The 22,288-nt window shown below is 40.7% G+C and overlaps 1 protein-coding gene across 4 annotated transcripts in view; it reads right to left on the bottom strand.

The window, feature by feature from the left end:
- The window catches only part of LOC126297885 (GTPase-activating protein and VPS9 domain-containing protein 1), a 280,670-nt gene that overhangs the window by 54,173 nt on the left and 204,209 nt on the right, over nt 1-22,288 (bottom strand). For all 4 annotated transcript variants that reach the window (XM_049989182.1, XM_049989183.1, XM_049989180.1 and 1 more), the window contains exons 21-24: nt 15,745-15,836; nt 10,400-10,653; nt 5,382-5,524; nt 5,105-5,218 (exon numbers count right to left, since the gene is read on the bottom strand). In XM_049989182.1, the coding sequence (XP_049845139.1) occupies nt 5,105-5,218; nt 5,382-5,524; nt 10,400-10,653; nt 15,745-15,836 (603 nt within the window). The remainder of the gene's footprint in view (nt 1-5,104; nt 5,219-5,381; nt 5,525-10,399; nt 10,654-15,744; nt 15,837-22,288) is intronic.

The following is a 22,288-nucleotide window of genomic DNA, read 5'->3' as shown; positions in this document are numbered from 1 at the left end:
ATGTAGGCAAACAGATTTCTGGTAGCTTCTGTACTTCAGTAGCCAGTTGCAATAATGACAATGTGGACGATGTGGCCTATTCTACACCTTATTTTAGATCTATGTGACAATGCTGTGCTGATTATATTTATATGTTTTGACGATGCCATTATGGCCTTATCACTCTAGGACATAGTGTAAAAAAGGTATGTTCTACAGTTTTTTTTCCTGTACATTTCCCTGGTTGTATCGTAGTATATTGTGATACGTATTGCTGTGTTATGCTGACACACACACTGCTCATTAGGTGTATATATTTGTATACTGTAGATCTGAGGATGGTCATTACGGACTGAAACCGGTCATCGTCTAAAGAATTTATATTGTGATCAAAGACAGAAATAAAAGAACATTTGACAGTATCATTGCTTCTAAAAAGAAACATGTTACATTAGCTCTCAAGCCAAATTCAAAATTTAAGATACTCTGAACTAAGGCTCTTTGCAGAAAGTCACATCTGCTGAGTACAATGTTGGATGAGCAACTACTTATGACATCAAAAAGAAAGACGATGATATTCAACAGTACACAACCAAAATGGAGAGCAAGTTGGGAAAACAGAAGGTTATAAGAAAGCGAGAGACTGAATAACTGGATGTAGCTGTTTAATGATCATTCACACAACACAGTAAGGGAATTCCAGTCAGTGGCCTGATAATAAAAGAAAAATCAGTTTCATTTAAAAAACAAACTGATGGCAGTAACTTTCTGCTGCAAGTGAGGGTTGGCTATAAAACTCAGAGAGTGTGGGTCGGGGGAGAACCCAAGAAATGGTGTGTGGCAGCTGACAGTCACCAGGGAAAGTTGTTCAGCTATTGACAATAATACAATAGAGTTTGTAAAGGAGATAAGGAAGATAAAAGAATATTAAACTGCTAAAGCCTTGTTGCACAATGCTGATTAAGCGGCTCTCTCATACACTCCCTCCTTCAAAAACATTAGCTGCCAAGAACAAGCAACAGAAACAGCACATAACATCAATGGCATATGAGAGCCATGATCTAACACTTATGACTATTACGGACCACCAACATGCACACTGTTTTCAACACAGTGGCAGAAACACATGACCAGTGCAAAAGTAAGCTCCGACGAAAACATGGATGGACAGAGAGAGATTTTCTTAGTGGTTCCATGAAATATTTGTACCAGCTGTGGGCGAATAATTGAAGAAGAAAAATCTTCCACTGAAAGCTCTCCTTATAACTGACAAGGCTCTGAAGTGACTAAGATCCAATGGCATTTAAGCACTCTCTCTTCCGCCCAATGTGACAGCCTTGATTCTGTCCAATGAGTCAGCTAATTCAGAATCATCAAGTGCTGACACTTTGTATGTTGGCATGATCTGCAAGTTTCCAGAAGGACGAGAAATTGATGAAAACAATGCTGGTATGTGGATGAATGAGGAAAATCGAGAGACAGATGAAACATTAACAGATGAAAAAATAAAAGTGTGCAGGAAAGTAACAATGAAAGTGATGATGAGGGAGACAGAGACAGAATTAAGATTCTTCACAATGCTATTGCTGAAGGTGCAGACATTTTCTTGTTAATGTCATGCAATAGCCAAGTACATGAAGCAGCAACATAGAGCTTGTGAAACTGCTGCTTGGTAAAGCACACCACTTTTGTGTATCATCATTGTGACAACTAAAAATCTGGGATGTGTTACATAATGAGTAATACTACTGTATATGTATACACTAAAGAACTAAGTTTTAGATCATTGTAAGCATCAAATTCCACCCCCCTGCTTTGACGTGTCACATATTGGTGGTGTAGTGTGTGATGTCATATGGTGCAATGTTTTTCAGTTGGTTTGCGTTTTTTGATATTATGTAGTTGTATTTGATGCTCCCCCTCTGGTGATGGCTGATGAAGTGATGAATTTAACATGTATTGGATTCATTTTAGTTTTGGTTATCACTGAGGTGAAGTGTGTTTATTTGAGCCTAGGCAGTCAGTACCGTAACGTGGATTTTGAAGTGTTTGCTTTATTTTCTGGGAGTTGTTATGCTTTTTTCCCCTTTTGTGATGTGGTGGCAGCCAATCTAGGTGATTTTGTCAGAGGCTTCAGTTACACTTAAATATCAAGTGAAGTACAATCAATCATAAGAACATGTACAGTACCTTTCTTCTTACAGGAGAAGCTCCTTCTGCAGTAGAAAACTTACTGCAGAAACTGAATGATGATGTATATGTACTGACAAACTAAAGCAATTATCAAACAAAGTATTTCACTCCTAAAATGTCTTCAGATAACAAAGCAGTGTTCCACTTATTTAATAAATTTATTATTCATTTCATTCCTTAATGAAATCTCAGACACATGGTGAGGATGGAGAAAAGATAAAAGCACAGAGGGAATATTATCTTTTCACCAAGCAGTTCAAAACATATTTTTATTGATTTAAGGAATTACATATTGAAGATTCTGCCTTTCTCAGAAATTCTTTGTTCAAGGTTTGCTGAAAGCAGTCACCCTTTATTCTTGATTTTGCTGTCAACAATCTCTCCAAATTTTCATTACCAGTAGACGACCTAAACTGTGTTCTTGTTTTAGTCACAAGACTGAATATCCTCTCACATTTAGCATTACTCTGAGGGATTCTTAAAATACTTAGAACATGACATGTACTAATCAGGAAAATTTTAAGATCCCATAACTACTTTTTAATTTTCTTATCAGGGACCACTGCATATCAATTCTCTCTTTCTTTCAGATTTCATGCGGTAGGTCATATATCCTAAATGCATAAAACTAGGACTGTAATTTGTCCATGGCTTCATGCTGTTTACCTGCATCTGCATTCAATAACGCCAGAAACTTTTCCACAAAGTACTTCAGAAGAAAATGATGTATGGGAAACAGACCTAATTTGCACAACTTTTGTATTCCTTGGCATTTCGCTCTTTGGTGGGTATTTGTGGACCATGTAGCCACATGTGACAATGAAATATTTTCATACACATGGGAATTCCTTCTTCTCAGCATGCTTGAGATGATCCACAAGTTGCGAAATACAACTACCAATGTCAAAATCACAAATTTCATTCTTTCTGGTTTCTTCAGCTGTGGTAATCAACCTCAAAAAGAGAGAAAAATTTTACCACTGGAGATTGTACAAATTAAGACATTAAATTTTTTTTAACGTATCCACCACAGACCTTGCTGTAAATAGATGTGAGGCACTCCTGACTGTAAAATTACATGCAGGTATAACATTTGAAAAAAACATAGAGCCTTAATTAAATCTGATGACAGGAACATAAAAATCCTTTCTTCACAGGGCAGGTTGTACTTAATTGAGGAATCCTGTTAAGATGTTTTGGATGTATAAAAACATGGGACTTGCAAATTCAACAGCTATTTTTCTTGAAGAGGCACTACTCTAAATCGGTGATCCTTTCACCTTCAGAATGTAAGTTTTGGAGACATAAAAGCTGATCACCCTTAACAGATTTCACTTCACAATTGAGTAGGCTCAACGAAGGCTTCCACTGTTCCAATACCAAATTGTCCACCAAAGGAGCTGAGTGGACAGTGTGCTGGATTGTCATGCAGAGGGGGCCGAGTTTGATTCCCGGCTGGGCTCCACTCACGGACTATGTGTTTGTGTCGTCTTTATCATCCTCATCGATGCACAAGTCGCCGAAGTGGCGTCACCTGAAAAGACTTGCACCAGGCGATCAGGTCCACCCGTCGGGAGGCTCTCGCCATATGACACTTCATTTCAATACCGAATTAAACATTTGACACCACATGACACTTCATTTCAATACCAAATTAAACATTTGCTCACAGAAAGCCAATGGGTGCACAAATTCATCAAAATTTTCATCTCACCATCATATGATTTTTTTTCAGTTTCTCCTTTCTCTTTGTATTATTTTGTAGAAAATAGTATATGTCCAGTACATAATCATCGATCTGGAAGGGCAAACATGTAGCTCCCTCTTTTGCAGCCAAACTTAACAAATTTTAAGGACATCTAACAACAAACACGTTAAGTACATCACTTTTCAACACACATGCAACTCCATTCTTCATTCCATTAGGGGTTCATTACCACAACACATGATCAAACTGCTATTGAAAGGAATATTACAGTTCTTCGGAGTGTTAAGAACAAGTGTTCCTGTGCTGATACCACTGAAATCCCCCTGTAAATTCAGGAGATAAGCTGCTTTCAATTATTTTTGGTCATAACAGCAATGGGAATATAGGTTGGAACCAGATTTGATACTACCATGCGTTTAACTAGAGAATGGCAAAACTCTCTAATTTTCTATTATTTTTTCTTTTTCCTTTGTAGTATTTCTTTCATAGCTGCTACAGTTTTTGTCCTTGAAAGCTGTATTTCTTTGTTATATTGCTATCTCACTTTCAATTTTATCACTGAATTTCAGTTTTGTATTGCTATTCACATATGTAACCTTTTCACGATGCTTTTCGGTTTCCACATGTTTTAAAATATCACTTTTCCCCACCATGCGACAAACAAATGTCACATTGGCTAACTGTACAAAATGTGAACAATGGACCTGTCATACTAATGCATGGTAATTGTTCCGGATACTGCTGTTAGAAAACTGTTTTTTTTTTTTTTTTTTTTTTTTTTTTTGCCATTATGAAAAAAAGTTGGATAACGTGAGTCTTCAATTAAACACACAAGAACACAAATCAAACCAGACCATGAAAACACCTCTAATAACAACAGAATATATACTACAAAATGTGTGGGGAGCAGCAGAAATAACATCAATCAATATACAGGATGCACACGACATCCTCTCATTTCTAGGAACTTCGATATGTATATCAATTAAACAAGACTAATGACCAAAGGACTACCGACTGGCAGCACAAACTTGAAGAGCAGGTTTTTAAATCAAATGCCTTCAGTTTGATGACATTGAACTAAAAATTGGGCAATGGAAGGAGATGGGAGAAAACGTGAAAAATCAGGAGACTCCCACTGTAATTGGGAGACTTGGCAGGTATGGGCATGGAAAAAGCTGCAAGTTCCAGACTGGGAAAAAGACAAGTCTCTTTTTTTTTTACCTCCGAACATGTGTCAGTGTTGACAGTAGACTCTGCCGACATTTTATTAGGTATGCAATATACGGCGAACGCTTGCGGTAATCTTCCCTCAGAGATCTAAACAATCTGCGGCACCTGTGTAAAAAAGAGATGAGTACAAGACAATTATTAAAAATTATTGTGCAGTGGTAATCTTTTCAAAAAGAGAAAATATTTTTCATTCTCTGTGACAGTACATGGTTAAGACTCTTAAATGTTTAACAAAACAGTAATTTCAACTCATAAAATGGAAACCTACCCTTCTTCATCAAAAAGTTTAATACATCTTAATGTTTCATGAAGGTGAGAAATACGAGAACGATCCTGGAGATTTATAGCTTCAGCCAACTGTAATTGCAGGAATGATACAAGTTCATTTTCTTTCTGAACTGATGACTGCCTCTGCAAAGAAAAATAATGAAAGTTTTAACAAGTAAGAATGTTATAAAGACTGAATTTCATTTCGGTTCCGCTGAAAAAGTAAAAATAAGGTCATCTATTGTGGGAGCTATCAAATCTGAACATCTCCTCAAGTCATATGAGAATGAAGAATCTCATGACAACGCCCTTGAATAAAAAATTCTCGGACTTTTTGATGTCCAGATAAAACCTCAAGCTTTTGATGATCACCACCATGATCTTCAGCAGAAGCAAGTGACTGGCTTGGCTGCTGCTGTCGTGGCATTATTTATCCCATGGAAGGCTGCAGATTGATTAGCGTATGTAGTCCTGCTGCCACAGCTGGTTTCAATGTCTGGACTGGTGGTACCACTACTCATGTACGAGTGTAACCAATTTGGCAAATTTCTCTGATACTTCTCCGCATTGAGAGCTCACGTCCAATAACATTACATATGCTGTCTCAGTTGAAACAGTTCGCACATATTCTATTTTCTACAGCATCTTTAATTACTATACTCCAGTATGTAAAATCAGGGACAAAACATTCATTCATCAAAGAGTATTTTGTGTTTACTTGTGAGGTTGTGCTCATCATCTGCTGATTTCTCAAGTACCCAATTTTTAATGTGCTGTTGATGTTCCGCACCAGGGTTGGAAATGATACAGATGAATTGGCCAATGTAGTTGCACCCGCACTCACCAGGATACTATAAATCTCGTGGACCCTGAGGGTCAGACTCCTTAACTGGGTGCAACATCATCTTTATCTTCTTAGGTGGTCAGAAAATTGTTCTGATTCCTTATTTACTCAATACTAGATGAAGCACTGAAGAAAGCAAGGAACACAATTGGTGGCTCATCATGTGATTGTTCAATATTTTCACATTTCTGTTTCTCAGAGATTCCCTTTTTTATATCATATGTCCTGTAGCCAATCTTTTGGAACACTTCAAAATCCAAGTGGTCATCATCAATCCATTTTAACAGTATACATCAATGTATTTTAAAAAATAAAAAAATAGTCTTCTCTCTTCTGTACTGGATGTTGGAAACATTGTGCTCTGAGATATAAATCAGCGTTTGTCAGCTTGCAGTACACAGTGGTCAAGCTCTCTCTCTCTCTCTCTCTCTCTCTCTCTCTCTCTCTCTCTCTCTCTCTCTCTCTCTCTCTCTCTCTCTCTCTCTGACTTTTGTTGTACCCACACATCTAAAAATGGCAACTTTCCTTCTCTCTCTGTCTCAACAGCGAAGCGGACATTTGTGTATATACTGTTCATGTGTTCAGTGATCTGCTAAAGAGCTTCAACACCATATGGACACACCATAAATGTGTCATCAACATAACGATAAAATGAAGATGGGCAAAACAGAGTGAAATTTAATGTTGATCAATATCACAGCACAAGATGTCATCGCTGTTGGAGGATAATACCCTAACCTGTCATACAGGAGAAAAACAGTGTAGCTGCTGAAGAACTCTGGTCTATCAAATAATGTCATGAAAAATCTAACAGCTTGAGCTGCTAGACTTCCAAGGCTGTACAGATTACCTAAACTTCACAATGACACACTATTGAGACTTATCATTAACATTATTGGTTCTCCCTCCTAAAGGCTAGCCAAATCTCTAACAAGTTAATGACTCTGATAGTTTGCTGCTGTGAACATCACATTAAAAACTCTGAGATGTTCACTGAGAAAATCAAACAAATACAGGCTGGTGCAAATGATAATTTATGTCAGCCTGGATGTGGTGTGTCTATTTTGCAAAAGTTCCTGCGGAGGACACATGGAAACTATTGGAAGTATGCTTCCCTCCTCAAACTATAAAGTTGTTTCAGTATGCTACAGTGACCACCTGTTTCCTGTACAGTGGTAAATTTCATGAAATGACCAATGGAATGGCTATGGTTTCTCCACTACTCCAACAGTGGCCAACTTCTTTATGGAACATTTTGAGAAATGTGCTTTGAATTCGACTCAATTTTGCCCTTCATAGTGATAGCAAGTTTATGATCTGGCCATGTGACATCGAAGCTTTGGAGCAGTTCCTTCTGTTTCTAGTAAGGACCTTGTTTCTAGTAAGGGCCTCTTGGATTCTGAAATTACTCACCTGAGATGTTCAAAAAGAATGGCTACGGGGCACGGAATGTACAGCTGGTGCTCTGCAAGAAACTAAAATATGAAAATATTGAACAATCACATGATGAGCCACCAATTGTGCTCTTTCCCATCTGCAGTGCTACATGTAGTAAAACAGACAGTCTTGAGAAGATGAGAAATAAGTCCTATTTTTAATCATCTAAGAAGATAAAGGAGATACTGTGCATAGTTAAGGACAGTCTCCATCTCAGAGACCCTGGGGTTTATAAATTACTGAACAAAACCACACAAAGAAACACCCAATACTGTTTGATGAAACAAAAGTTTTGTCACAGGCTCTCACATATTTTGATTCTATTATCAGAGAGGCCAGAGAAATTAGAATATGAGAGAACAATTTCAACCAGGACAATGGATATAATATTAGTGGTACATGAAACCGAGCTCTGAATACTAAGAATAAACAGAGAATTTTGCCAAGTTGTTTAAACTCTTACGAGAGCTGTGGTGCCACCACCACAGAGAGTGACACCAATTATGACATGCAATCGCATGCCATCCGTGGGCTATATAAGGCAACCACAGCAGCAGCCATTACAGTAAGTTGTTCCCGACAAAACAGATGGTGATAATGATTGAAAGCTTGAGGTTTTATCCAGAACAGAAACAGCAACAACTCCAAGATATGCAAGGAAGGGGGGAAGGGGGAGTATACACTCTTGATTCCAGTGCTTTGCAGTTAGGATTTTGCTTACAGTGTTCTCCCACAACACCAATACCATTTTCATTACAAGACAAATGAATAAACTCATGTTGTCATATTCAGTATCAGTAAAGAAGTACAGCATTGTTTTAAGTATTTGTATTGCCACAGGCAGCTTCAAACTGGTCTTTTTCTATTAAGATCTGAATCAAAAGGGTTAGCCATCTTCTACAAACTCAATTGAGGTAAACTACATTTGTTAACTTCAAGTGTGTCTATCTCTAGATCCACTAAACATCAGACACATTTAGACTAGTTTTTTAGTATGAAGTTGTCCTAAAGAAATACACTGACAGAAAAAAATTGCATTGCCAAAAAATAATTAATGTAGAGTAATGAAATTTTGGGAATACACTTGTCTAGGTAACAAATGTAAGTCATTAACATAGCAAGGACACACGTTAATGTAAGTGCGATATAAGCCACTGCAAATGTGAAATTCTGGTATATTAATACCTGGTCTAACGGCCAGCATCACAAGCATGCAAATGTATGTGCATTGTGTTGTACAGGTACTAGATGTTAGTTTGTGGGATGGAGTTCCATGCTTTTTGCACTCAATACAGAGACAGTTAATGCTGGTTGTGGATGGTACTGGAGTTTTAGTCCGACGGATGATGTCTCGTATGTGCTCGATCGGAGACAGATCTGGTAACTGAACAGGACAAGGCACCATGTCCACACTCTGTAGAGAATGTTGGATTATAGCAGCAGTATGTGGGCAAGTGTTATCCTTTTGAAACAGGCTCCCTGTAATGCTGTTCATGAATAGCAGCACAACAGGTTGAATTACCAGATGGATTTACAAATTTGTAGTCAGGGTGCATGGGATAACCATAATAGTGCCTTCTGTCATATGAAATCTCACCTTAGACTATAACTCCAGGTGCAGGCCCAGTGAGTGTACACAGAAAAGCTGGTTGCCCCAACTTGCCTACTCTTGACCAACATACAGCCATCACCAGCATCAATGCAGGACCAGCTTTCATCAGAAAACACGACAGACCTCCACCCTGACCTCCAATGAGCTCTTGCTTGACGCCACTAGTCACCAATGGTGGTGGTTTGGTGTCAGTGGAACACAGGCTATAGGGCATCTAGCTTGGAGCTGTCCTTTAAGTAACCAATTTGTAACAGTTTGTTGTGCCACTGTGGTGACAACTGCTGCTCAAATTGCTGCTGCAGATGCAGTATGATGCACCAGAACCATACGATAAACATGGTGGTCTTCCCTCCCAGTAGCGCCACATGGCCATCCAGAGCCCGGTGTTCTTGTGACTGTACTTTCTTGTGGCCACCTCTGCCAGCAATCACGTACAGTGGCCATATTCCTGCCAAGACTTTCTGCAATACCACATGTGGAACATCCATCTTCTTGTAGCCCTATTAGATGACCTCGTTCAAACCCAGTGAGGTGTTGAAAGTGGCGTCTTTGTCACCTTAAAGGCATTCTCGGTTAACATCAATTCACCATGTCCAATCTCAAAGCTAACACTCATGACCATTACAGCATGTATTTAAAGCAAACATGATTTGCATCCTCACAGTGGCACTACTAGCACCACTCTTATGCGACCAGTGTGAGATCTGAATAGCCATCATATTTCAGATATAGAAACATGCCTACCAACTTTGGTTTATGTTGCAGAACTCCTTCATGGTGTTGGGATTTTTTTTTCTGTTAATGTATTTGGCATTCATTCTAAAACGTTCTGTATATTTTAATACTGCTTCTCATTTTTAATTTATTTCATTGGTACTTTACTTCACTTTAGCTTACTATATTAATCAGAAGTCTACTCCCAAGTGGTGAAAAAAAAAGAATTTCCAAAAAATATTTCTTCTTTTTATTATCTATATTTTGGACGACTGTTCCTTGCTAGTAAAGATGGTTCAGCAGTTAAATGAATCCCTTCTTACCCCGGCATAATTCTTTGAGTTCAGTTATTTTTGGTCTCATTTACTAAGAAATTAATAGACAGTATTAAGATTTGCTGCCAAAAACTTACAAGAGCTGTCAGTTTTTCTGGCGACCAAGATACATGCTGGACATCAGCTGTACTGAGTACTATCCTCAGTTTCCTTTTTGCATCAGTAAATGCATAAGAAGCTTCAATGTTGTTTGGATCTATGTTGAGACGTTCATCTGAGGATTCCTTGTGCTTTAAAGGAACAGTTGAATCAGTAATCTGCTCGGCTGAAGCTGCATTCCCAGCGACATTTGGCTTACGGCGATACTTTGCTAGGATATCTTCTGTAGCATCTAAAACATACAAAATCTCTAAATTAAGGTGCAGTATTATCAGAATCAATCAATGTAGCATGGCTAGAACTGACGTGATCAATAAGAGAGACAAAGAATGTGTGAGACATAAACTATTCGTAAGGTTTAGAAGCATATTTTAAAACACAATACTTAACAGCATACACTTGTAGCCAGTCACACAAAGAAATCACAAAATAATATTGTTGGAATAAACTGTGTTTAATGTCAATCATGGGAATGGAACACTTTTGTGTCCCTGCCAAACAGTGTCATTCATTGGACATTGACCAGGGTGGTATAGGAGCTGTTATCGCAGTATCTAACTTCAAGTGCTCACAATGGAACTACCACTGACTGGTATTGTACTGACTGGTATTACGTGGCAACTGATGATCAGCCATGGCTGATAAACTATCGCACACCTACACCCATCAAGTAATCACGACATTACTAATGAATAGGATATTTTGTGGTTTTTTATTATTGAGTGTATGCCTAGCCTTTCAGCAGCTCAACAATTAATGTCATGTGGTGCTAGGGCTTCACAGCATGTCATGTGAAATATAACCCAAACAAACAAGCAATGGATGGAGCAGCTGGCTGCTGAAGTTTTTACAAGCCTTAGTGTCAAGAACTCCACACAGTGGTATGTAAAGAAAACAAACTCTCTTCTTGTACGGCACATACTCTTTAGCTGCAGCTGCTTACAAGGTGGTGTTTTGTGGAAGAGGTCGGTATTGGTACGACAGCTCCTCCTTCAGATAAGTAAGTTTAGAAGAATTTTCAGTAGGGTTAACCACTCAAACTGCTTGGAGTATTATTACTTGATACTTTTAACATACATCAACATACCCTGAAACACTATGGATACATATTAATACTTTTCTACTGAAATAAGGTGTTGATGGGCGAGCAATGCATGAAAGCATCAACACAATTCTTACACTCCCTTGTGGGTACTGCAGCGCTTAATACCAATCATAGGAATGGAACACTTGTATTCCTGCCAGTGACATTAATATCTATGGAAACAAACTTTCATTCATGTAAACTGGCACATGTAGACTGAATGTACTTACGATGTCTGAGCACATACTTAAACATGACACATTTGACTTGGGTGTTTCAGTACTGAAAGTGTACTAAATGAGTACTACCAGCCACAAACCATACCTTCCCATCTGTAATCCACCAGCACCAAAACTATGCCAATGAATTCCCAATGTATTTCATACATACTTCCTCGCATACTCCTCATATCCTGCTGTCCCTAATCATGGGCTGCTTTCTTTTGATCTGTACTGGATGTTCTTAAGAACATATGGGGATACATCATCTCATTATTATTCCCCCTTACTGAGAACTCCTTTGCTTCCTTCCCATGATCCCCTACCAATCTCATTTTATACTGCCCCTGCTCTGCCCTGTGTATGCCTGCATAATTCTGTTTCTTTGACACTTCCTTCCCCGATAAACAAGACTCTCTTCTTTAGCACTGGCCACTGCTGTCTTCTCTTCTACTTCCATTATGTTCATATTTCCTCTCATCTTTTTCCACACATTAATCTCCTCCTTCACACTGTCACTAGTGCCTTAATAATATTTCTTATATAGCTGTTTGTGTGTTTGCTCTTCTTCCTTCCCTCAAAGCCACTTTTCTTGGAAATGACAAGATTGCTTTTTGTTTTACTTTTCTTATTTACTTTTACTTTACTTTGTACCACTTCACTTGCCTTGATTTGCCATTTACCCTCCTTACTTTGTTCCTTGCTGTATAATTTGATCTGCTTTTCAATTTCGTACTTTAACTCAAATATTTGTCTCCATTTTTCTGTTCCTTTCTTCACATGCTTGTCTTACTGTTACTAAGTATGTAACATTCTGGCACAACACCACCTACCTTGACAATATTACTTTTACAATGGTAGTGTTTCCATTTTTTCCCATGTGCTTCTGGTAGGTTTCATTCCACCTGGCAAATCGACCTCGACCCCCCCCCCCCCCCCTCCCACCAAAAAAGCAATTTTATTTCTGTTTAATTTTAATAGAAGAAATCAAAACCCCTGAATCCCGCTTGCTCTGTATCTCAAGTTGTCATGTTGACCTTCTCATATCTAATGTCAATACATCTGAATTGGATATAATATGCTAACTTACTAGGATTTCTAGGAAATACACTTTATAAGTAAGCATCAACTAGATGGTGGGCATTAAAAACAAAATTAAGAAATTTATTATCATCAATTTCACAAACAATTAATTTAGTAACGAATGCCATTTTAAGTTCCATATGCATCTCTGTTATATTTTTGTATGGGCTAGATTCTCCTTTAGGTTGAAGCAGTTCTCTGGAACTGGTTATAATAGTGGTTTATATGTCTTTTCCTTTACAGATACACTGTGCTTTCCCAGAACTCTTGCAATACGTGTAACCCTTCTTGCCTTCTCCGCTACTGCCGTTGCCATTTGATAGTACCCCTAAATATTTAAACAATGTAGCAGGCTCCGGGAAGTTTAATACTAACCTTGCAGCAGATTACTACTGGGTTCTTTCACTTTGGGGGAGGGGCAGCTGTGTGTGGGTATTATCCTGCATTATACATACTGAGGTGGCAACAGCCATGGGATAGAGATATGCACATACACAAATGGCAGTAGTATCGCATACACAAGGTATAAAAAGACAGTGCATTGGCGGAGCTGTCATTTGTACTCAGGTGATTCATATGAAATGGTTTCTGACGTGATTATGGCCGCACAGCGGGGATTTGCAGCCTCTGAATGTTGAATGATAGTTGGAGCTCGAAAGATGAGACATTCAACTTCAGAAATCATTAGGGAATTCAATATTCTGAAATCCAGAATGTCAAGAGAGTGCCGAATACCAAATTTCAGGCATTACCTCTCACCACACACAACACAGCAGCTGACAGCTTTCACTTAACGAGTGAGAGAAGTGGCATTTGCATAGAATTTTCAGTGCTAAAAGACAAGCAACACTGTGAAATAACTGCAGAAATCAATGTAGGATGAACAAAGAATGTATCTGTTAGGACCATGCAGTGATATTTGTCATTAATAGGCTATGGCAGAAGATGACTGATGTGAGTGCCTTTGCTAACAGTATGACATTACCTGCAGCACCTCTCCTGGGCTCATGACCAAACTGGTTGGACCATAGACAACTGGAAAACCATGGCCTGGTCAGATGAGTCCTGATTTCAGTTGGTAAGAGCTGATGGTAGGGCTCACATGTGGTGCAGACCCCATGAAGCCATGGACCCAAGTTGCCAACAAGGCATTGTGCAAATTGGTGGGGACTCCATAACTGTGTGGGCTGTGTTTATATAGAATGGACTAGGTCATTTTGCCCAACTGAACCGATAATTGACTGGAAATAGTTATGTTGTCTACTTGGAGTCCATTTGCAACCATTCATGGACTTCATGGTCCCAAACAATGATGGAATTTTTATGGATGATAATGTGTCATATCACCAGGCCACAATAGTTCACGATCTGGCCACTTGGATTGCCCAAGATGAATAGATCGAACACTTGAGAGACATCACTGAGAGGCCAGTTTGTGCACAAAGTCCTGCACTGGCAAAACTTTTGTAATTATGGATGGCTATAGAGCCAGCATGGCTCAATATTTCTGCAGGGCTTCCAATCACCCATGGAGTCCATGCAATGTCGAGTTGCTGCACACAGTATTAGGAGGCATCCCATGACTTCTGTTATCTCAGTGTAACCTTAATGAGAGCAGCCATTCATATCAAGACAAAATTTTGTCCAAATCTTCCCATCCTTATTTGCGATTTCCTCACTGTTGCTACTTTCCTAAGGATAACAGCATTGTAAGCACACAGTCTAATACTACTACTGAATGTATGTGACAATCTATATGCTTCTCTGAGGTACATCAATGCTACTTTCCTTTCTGTTGGACATTAGCTGTCCAGTATAACAAATAATTAGTGAAATATTTTTCCCTAATAAGCTTTACCTGTCCAGAAATGTAAAAGTATTGTCAGTGCAGGATTTCGTGCACAAACTGACCTCTTGATTATGTCCCGTAAATGTTCTATGGGATTCATCTTATGCAATCTGGGCGACCAAATCTTTTGCTCGAATTGTCCACAATGTTCTTCAAACCAGTTTCAAACAGGTCTGGTGACATGGCACGTCATTGTTTGGGAACGTGAAGACCATGAATGGATGCAAATGGTCTCGAAGTAGCAAAACATAATCACTTCTCATCAATGATTGGTTCAGTTGGACCAGAGGACCCGGTTCATGCTGCGTTGCTTGTATGTTAACACTGACAACTCCAAGCAAACACTGCTGCTCTCGGTCATTAAGTGACAGCCATCGAACTTGTTAGTTAGGAGTAATGCCTGAAATTCTGTATTCTCGGCACTCTCGATGTTGTGCATCTTAGAACATTGAATTCCCTAACGACTTCTGTAATGGAATGGCCCATGTGTCTAGCTCCAATTACCATTCCACATTTGAAGTTTGTTAATTCAGGATTAGAAAAGAAACCAAATTTCACAATAGAAATAATGTATGGTTTAGTCTATAGTCTTTTTTTTTTTTTTTAATTTCGTCTACAGGCTAACGGTTTCAGTATACACTACCACCCTCAGACCATACCCTGGCATGCAGTCATCATGCTTATTTCCAATTGGGAAGCGAGTGTGATGAATGCATGCCAGGGGATGGCCCGAGGATAGTATTGCATACCAAAACCAGTAGTCAGTAGATAAAATAAAAATATGTGACTTAGACTAAAACAATATGTTATTTCTAAAGTGTATTGATTGCTGTAGAACTCACAATATATTGAGAATATGTAAAATACACATATCACATAAAATCCCTATTCTTTAATAAAACTAATAGCAAAATGAATGAAAGCAATAAAATAAATACTGGTACACCAGTATATTGCAATTTTTGGAATGTATAAGCTAGATAAGTATTACTTTGAGACAATGCTGAGTACTATGTTACAGCTGGTGTGCAATAACGACGACACTTAAGCAATTACTTGAATCTATTAAAAACAAAAGATTCACTATACCAGAGTGTAGTGGCCGAGCTTCTTCAGAAAGTCCTCTTCGCAGTCGATGTGATGAACCATCAGTTTCAGTGGCATTCAGACTCGATTCATAGCTGAAAATAACAATAAAATTAATAAAAAGAATAAATAAAGCACCACTGTATTGTGTCACTAGTAATTGCAAACAAATTTCAATCCTAGTAAAAAATAAAATGGGGATTCTTTTATCTTTTTACACTTTGAGAGCCCACTGGATGACTAGTGAACCTAATGAAATAGACGTGTAGTTTCTCTGAATATATTTCTGGACTTTCGACAATAAATTGTGCCATCCCTCTTCAACAGTTACACTGGAATGAAAGCATTTCCATGTTCTTCCTGCACCAGGAATATAAGATACACCAGAAAAATGGCTACAGCCAATGGATAACTATTACTGAGTATTATTTTCCTCCACCACTGCATTCAGACTATCAATACAGTTCTACATAAACCAGATCAAACTCTTCAGCATGGCTTATGGCAATAGCTTCCACTGTTGAACAAGTGTCCTCTGGCAGTCATATATGGTTCATGGTTGCAGTGTTAGGGCTACAATCCTTCATGCAAGAGCATCCCGTGGATGTTAAATTGGCTCCAAATCCCAAGAGCAACCCCACCACTTTAGATGCATGTTGTAGGCAGCCATCCAGAAAGTCACACTTGAATGGCCAGGCATTATCTTCAGCTACATCTTTATTCCACAAGAAGCTTTACAGAATATGCCAGAGGATACTTCATGTAACACTATGACTTCCTCTGGCCTGTTCGATTCACAATGGTGAGGAGCAATAATGACTGTTGCAAGCTTCTGTATGAGCTCTATTTTCTCCGAGTTTCCTATTATGGTTATTTTACAAGATGCATGTGGGATGAAGTAATATACTGAACAGAATCTCTCAAGTTTGTGCAACTGTGGCTTGGCGAGTATTTTGTAACACTCTTGTGGTTACTAAATAAACCCTTCACAAAATATGCCACTACATATTGGCTCTCTTCTAACTCCTATTTTAATCCTACCTAATATGCATCCAAGACTGACTAGCAGAGCTCAAGACTCAGTTCAAGAAGTGACTTGTAAGCCCTTTCCTCATAGGTGAGTTACATTTCCTTAAGAATCTTACAATGACCCTCAACCTGGCATTTGATTCTTCTGCAGCTTGTTTTAAGAGTTCGTTCCACTTCACATCACTTCAGATGCACATTCTTAAATATTTTACATGGCTTACTCTTTCCAGTGATATACGAGGGGGAAGGGGAAATAAAAAGAGGATATTTGTTATAAAAAATTTATTCATGAACCTTTCTACAAAATTCCTTCAGCATACTCTTCATTAGATGCGATAAACTTGTCAAGTCTTTCTTCCCATTGTTTCAACCATGTCTGGAACTCTTCAATGTTGATATCATCCAATTCCCTTTGTGAAGCTGTTTTTACCACTTCCACATCTTCATAATGTTTTCCTTTTAGCGTTTTTTTCATTCACAGGAATAGGAAAAAGTTGCATGGTGCTAAATCTTGCAAATACGGAAGGTGACGAATGACAGACTATTCTTGAGATTCCACACAGTGGGCCACTTGTAAGGCTGTGTATGTGAAGGGGCATTGTCATGATGAATGAACCAGTGACCCGATCGTCAAAGTCCCAGGCATTTCCTATGAACATCCTCTCGCAGTCATCTTAAAACTTCCAGATAAAACTGCTGGTTAGCAGTCTGACCAGAGTGTACGAATTACCAGTGCACAATTCCACCAACATTTTGGTCTGGGGGAGAGGGAGTTCTTCACTGGCTTGACGCTTGCTTGGTTTCTGCGTCATACCCATGACACAAACTCTCCTCGCCCGTAATGACTTTGTTCAAAAAGTTTAAATCACTTTTGGTGTCTGCTTTCAAGTCCTGGCATACATTCATGTGCATGGTTTTTTGCTCCTGTGTGAGAAGGCTCAGAAGAAATTTAGTGGCAAAAGTCTCATGTGCAAATCCTCACTCAAAATTCGATGGCATGCAATCCAATTCAAGCCTGTCTGTTGAAATTTAGTTGATTGTGAAACAAAAATACTTGCTGATTTTTTTTTGGTGGCTTTGTTTCAATGTTTTCCTCATTTTGTGATGTTGCAGGGCATCCAGAATGAGGTTTGTCTTCAATACTTAACTCACCATGTTGAAAGTAACCAAACCAGTCAAAACCTTCTGTATGGGCTCATAGCATCCTCCCAGAAAGCCTCTTGAAGCATTTTTTTTTTAAAGGCAGGAAAAAAATTTCACAAACATCCTTTGTTCTTTTCAAGTTGGTATAACAACTTTGCAGGACACACCAACAGTCAGAGAAACACAACACCATGCTCGCACTTTCACCTACACACTGACGTTGTCACACAGTTGTTTCATGAATGTCTCAACTACCCACATGTAGCGGGAGAACTCAGTACTATGTCTACAAATGGCATTGCCCTCTCAGACTTCCATCCCCCCCCCCCCCCCCCCCCACTCCCCCTTCCTCATATTACCAATAATTTCATTGAACAGTAAAATATAATTTTAGTTAATCAGCAAATTTGGTGTTTTTTTTTTTTTTTGCCAAATTAAATGTTTTTTCTGCCAAATTTGTTTTCGACAGATTCCATGTTTCTTGTCAAATTCCGTATTTCTTGCCAAAATTTGTGTAACTTTTGCCCAATTCAACGGGTACAACAGGCAGCCAAATAAGACACATGTGGAGACCAGCTAGGTTTCCTGTCAAATGTAAGACCTAAACATTTTGTTGTCTCCACGAATGGGAGAGCAACGAGACCGAGTCGTAAGGAAGGTGGGAGAAATTCTTTGTAGTGCCAGAAGTTAATACAGACCGTCTTCTCGGTAGAAAAACGGAAGGCATTGGCGACACTCCAGGAGTAGAGACAGTTAAGACAACGCTGAAGACAGTGCTCCAGGAAACATGTACTCTGTGCGCTGCAATAGATGGTAAAATCATCCACGAAAAGGGAGCCTGATACATCAGCTGGGAGGCAATCCATTATTGGATTGATCGCTATGGCGAAGAGAGCAACACTCAAAACTGAGCCCTGTGGCACCCCATTCTCCTGGCGAAAGGCATCTGACAGGACAGAACCCACACGTACCCTGAACTGTCGATCCATTAAAAAGGCACGAATAAAAAGAGGGAGGCGACCACGAAGGTCCCATGTATGCATGGTGCGGAGAATGCCCGCCCTCCAATAGGTGTCGTAAGCCTTCTCCAAATCAAAGAACACAGCCGCAGTTGGGTGCTTCCGCAAGAAGTTATTCATAATTAAGGTCTACAAGGTAACCAGATGGTCAACAGCAGAGCTGCGCCTATGAAATCCACATTGTACATTGGTAAGCAGACGTTGAGATTCGAGCAGCCAAACCAAACGAGAGTTAACCATTCACTCCATCACCTTACAGACACAGCTGGTAAGCGAGATGGGTCGATAACTGGAAGGCAAGTGCTTGCCCTTCCCCAGCTTAGGAATCGGGACAACAATAGACTCGCACCAGCATGTGGGAACATGACCCTCAATCCAGATGCGATTATAAGTACGAAGAAGAAAACCTTTACTCACAGGAGAAAGGTTCTTCAGCATCTGAATATGAATAGAATCAGGCCCTGGAGGGGAGGACCTTGACCGGGCAAGTGCATTTTCGAGTTCCCGCATGGTGAATGGGGCTATTATAACTTTCATGATTCGAGGAGCGGAAGTTAGGTGGCCTAGCCTCCTCTGCCTGTTTTCGGGGGAAGAAGGCAGGGTGGTAATGAGTGGAGCTCGAAACCTCTGCGAAAAAGCGGCCGAAGGCATTGGAGACATCCTCAGGGGCCACACGGATATCATGTCATTCGCGACTGTCAAGCCAGAAACTGGTGAGTGGACCTTAGTGCCAGATAGCTGGCGCAGGCTACCCCAGTGAAGAGAAGAAGGACTAAAACTGTTGGAGGTGCTTGTGAAAGCAGCCTAGCTGGATTTTTTTAATAACACGATGACACTGCGCACGTAATCGTTTATAATTGATACAATTCGCCACCGTAGGGTGGCGTTTAAAGGTGCATAAAGCACCTCGGCGAGCACGTAAAGCATCTCTACATGCTGCGGACCACCAGGGGACTGGTATGCGACATGGAGAAGAAATAGTGTGAGGGATGGAATATTCAGTAGCAGTGAGAATGACTTCCGTGAGGTGTGCGACCTATCGCAGCTTGCGAAGGTTTGACCCTGAAAGGTCGCCCTGGAAGAGAAGAGCCCCCAGTCTGCTTTGGAGATGGATAACACACGAGAAGTTGTCGCTCGAATTCGTATCAAAAAGTGCATATCATTCACACCAGTGTGCAAATTGGGTAGTACATATAGAGAGGTCTAAATGGGAATAGGTGTGAGATGTGTCCGAAAGAAAAGTAGGGGCGCCAGTATTGAGGCAGACAAGATTAAGTTGGTTGAAAAGGTATGCTAACAGGGAGCCCCTCGAGCAGGATGCTGGAGAGCCCCAAAGGGGATGGTGGGCATCGAAGTCTCCAGTTAACAAAAATGGTGCAGGTAGCTGAGCAATAATTTGCATCACGTCTGCCCTGGTAACGGCACACGACGATGGAGTGTAAATGGTACAAATGGAAAATGTAAAAGTGGGGAGAGTAATTCGGATGGCAACTGCCTGCAGGCCGGTGTGCAATGTGATGGAATCGTAGTAAATATCATCCCAGACCAGCAACATAACCCCTCCATGAGCCGGAATACCTGCGACAGGGGGTAGGTCAAAATGCACAGAGGCATAGTGAGCCAAGTCAATTTGATCGCATGGGCGTAGCTTTGTTTCCGGAAGAGCTACGACGAGCGGTCAGTGCAAGCATAGCAGCAACTTTAATTCCTCTCCGCTGGAGCGAATGCCGCAAATATTCCAACGAAGAACTGCCATCGTGAGAAGAAAAAAAAAAAAAAAAGGAGAAGCAAGAAGGGGTCACCTCGAAGTCCACTGAGGGCCTGGCTTCGAGCGAGCACTGCCACCGCTATCAATAGGCGGACAGTCATCATCCATTGGTTCAATAGGTTCATCGACCATCTTGTTAAGATGGACGGGAGGGGGAGCTTCCTCCACCTTCCTCCACCGGTGAACGGCCAGATGTTCGGCTACCAGTGGTGCGGCCAGGCGAAACGGATGACGGCCTGGGGCAGCAACCACTGGGTGGCGCAGGAGAAGAAATGCGCCGTGGCGGAGAAGGAGAACTTTGCTTTCTATGAGCCTTCTTGGAAGGTCGTTTAGTGGAAGTACTGGTCGATGGCTGGGAGTTCGAGGTACGTAAGAAGTCTGCACGGGACGGTTCCTTCTTTAAGGCCTGTGCATCTGTTATCTGATTTCTGGGTCTTTGTCTTGGCAGAAGCTGATGAAGGTGCTTGTGTCTTAGGGGTGACGGGAGGAAGAGGAGACATTGACCGGGCGATCTTAGCACTGGCCGAACGGACGACTGTAGTGCTGAAGGTCAGATCGCATGTCTGCGTCACCACCTCCATGGTAGTCCAAGGAGAGGTGAGGAGAGTACTGTACCTCCCCACTGGGAGCAGCATGGGCTTCCTACTAGCAAACAGCTTGCAAGCAGCCGAGGTGGACACTTTCTCTTTGACCCGATTTTCCTGTAAACAGCGTTCTTCCTTGTAGATGGGACAGTCGTGGGAGAATGCTGAATGGTCACCCTGACAGTTCACACAAAGAGGAGACGAAGGTGGACAGTTACCCTCATGGGCATCCCTGCCACAAGTGACACATTTAGCAGCATTAGAACAAGACTGGCGAGTGTGATTAAAATGCTGACACTGGTAGCAGCGCGTAGGTGTCGGGACATAGGGGTGAACAGAATTAACCTCGTAGCCCGCTTTGATGCACGACGGCAGCTGAACACTATCAAAGGTCAAGAAAAGTGTCCAGGTCGGTACAAGGTCGTTGTTGGCCTTCTTCATGACCCTATGGACAGCCGTCATGCCCTGTTCATCGAGGAAAGACTGAATCTCCTCATCAGTCAATCCGACGAGCGATCTAGTATATACCACACCACGCGACGAATTCAAAGTGCGGTGAGCTTCGGCCTGGACAGGAAACGTGTACAGGAGTGTGACCCGAAGCAGTTTTTGTGCCTGACAGGTGCTCTCAGTTTCTAGTAACAAGGTACCGTTACGCATCCTGGTACAAGACTTGACAGATCCGGCTATGGCATCTATGCCCTTCTAGATAACAAAAGGGTTGACAGATGAAAAATCCTTTCCGTCCTCAGATCGAGAAACTATGAGGAACTTTGAGGCAGGCGGCAGTACTTTTTGTCACTGGTGGCTGCTCAAGTTTCCGTTTTTGGGCAGAAGTTGAGAGAGGAGAAGAGAAATCCATTGCGGAGGAATCTGCCATGATTGCCAGCGTCTCCGATGGCACGCTCCTTCCTTGTGGGGACCCTCTCAGAGGGCACTCCCGCCTTAGGTGAGTGTTTCCACCTCAGGTCACACCTCCCGAGAAACGGACGGAGGGACCAATC

Source organism: Schistocerca gregaria, chromosome X, assembly GCF_023897955.1.
Source record: "Schistocerca gregaria isolate iqSchGreg1 chromosome X, iqSchGreg1.2, whole genome shotgun sequence".
Classification (NCBI taxonomy): domain Eukaryota; kingdom Metazoa; phylum Arthropoda; class Insecta; order Orthoptera; family Acrididae; genus Schistocerca; species Schistocerca gregaria.
This window is presented reverse-complemented; position numbering and strand designations above follow the sequence as displayed.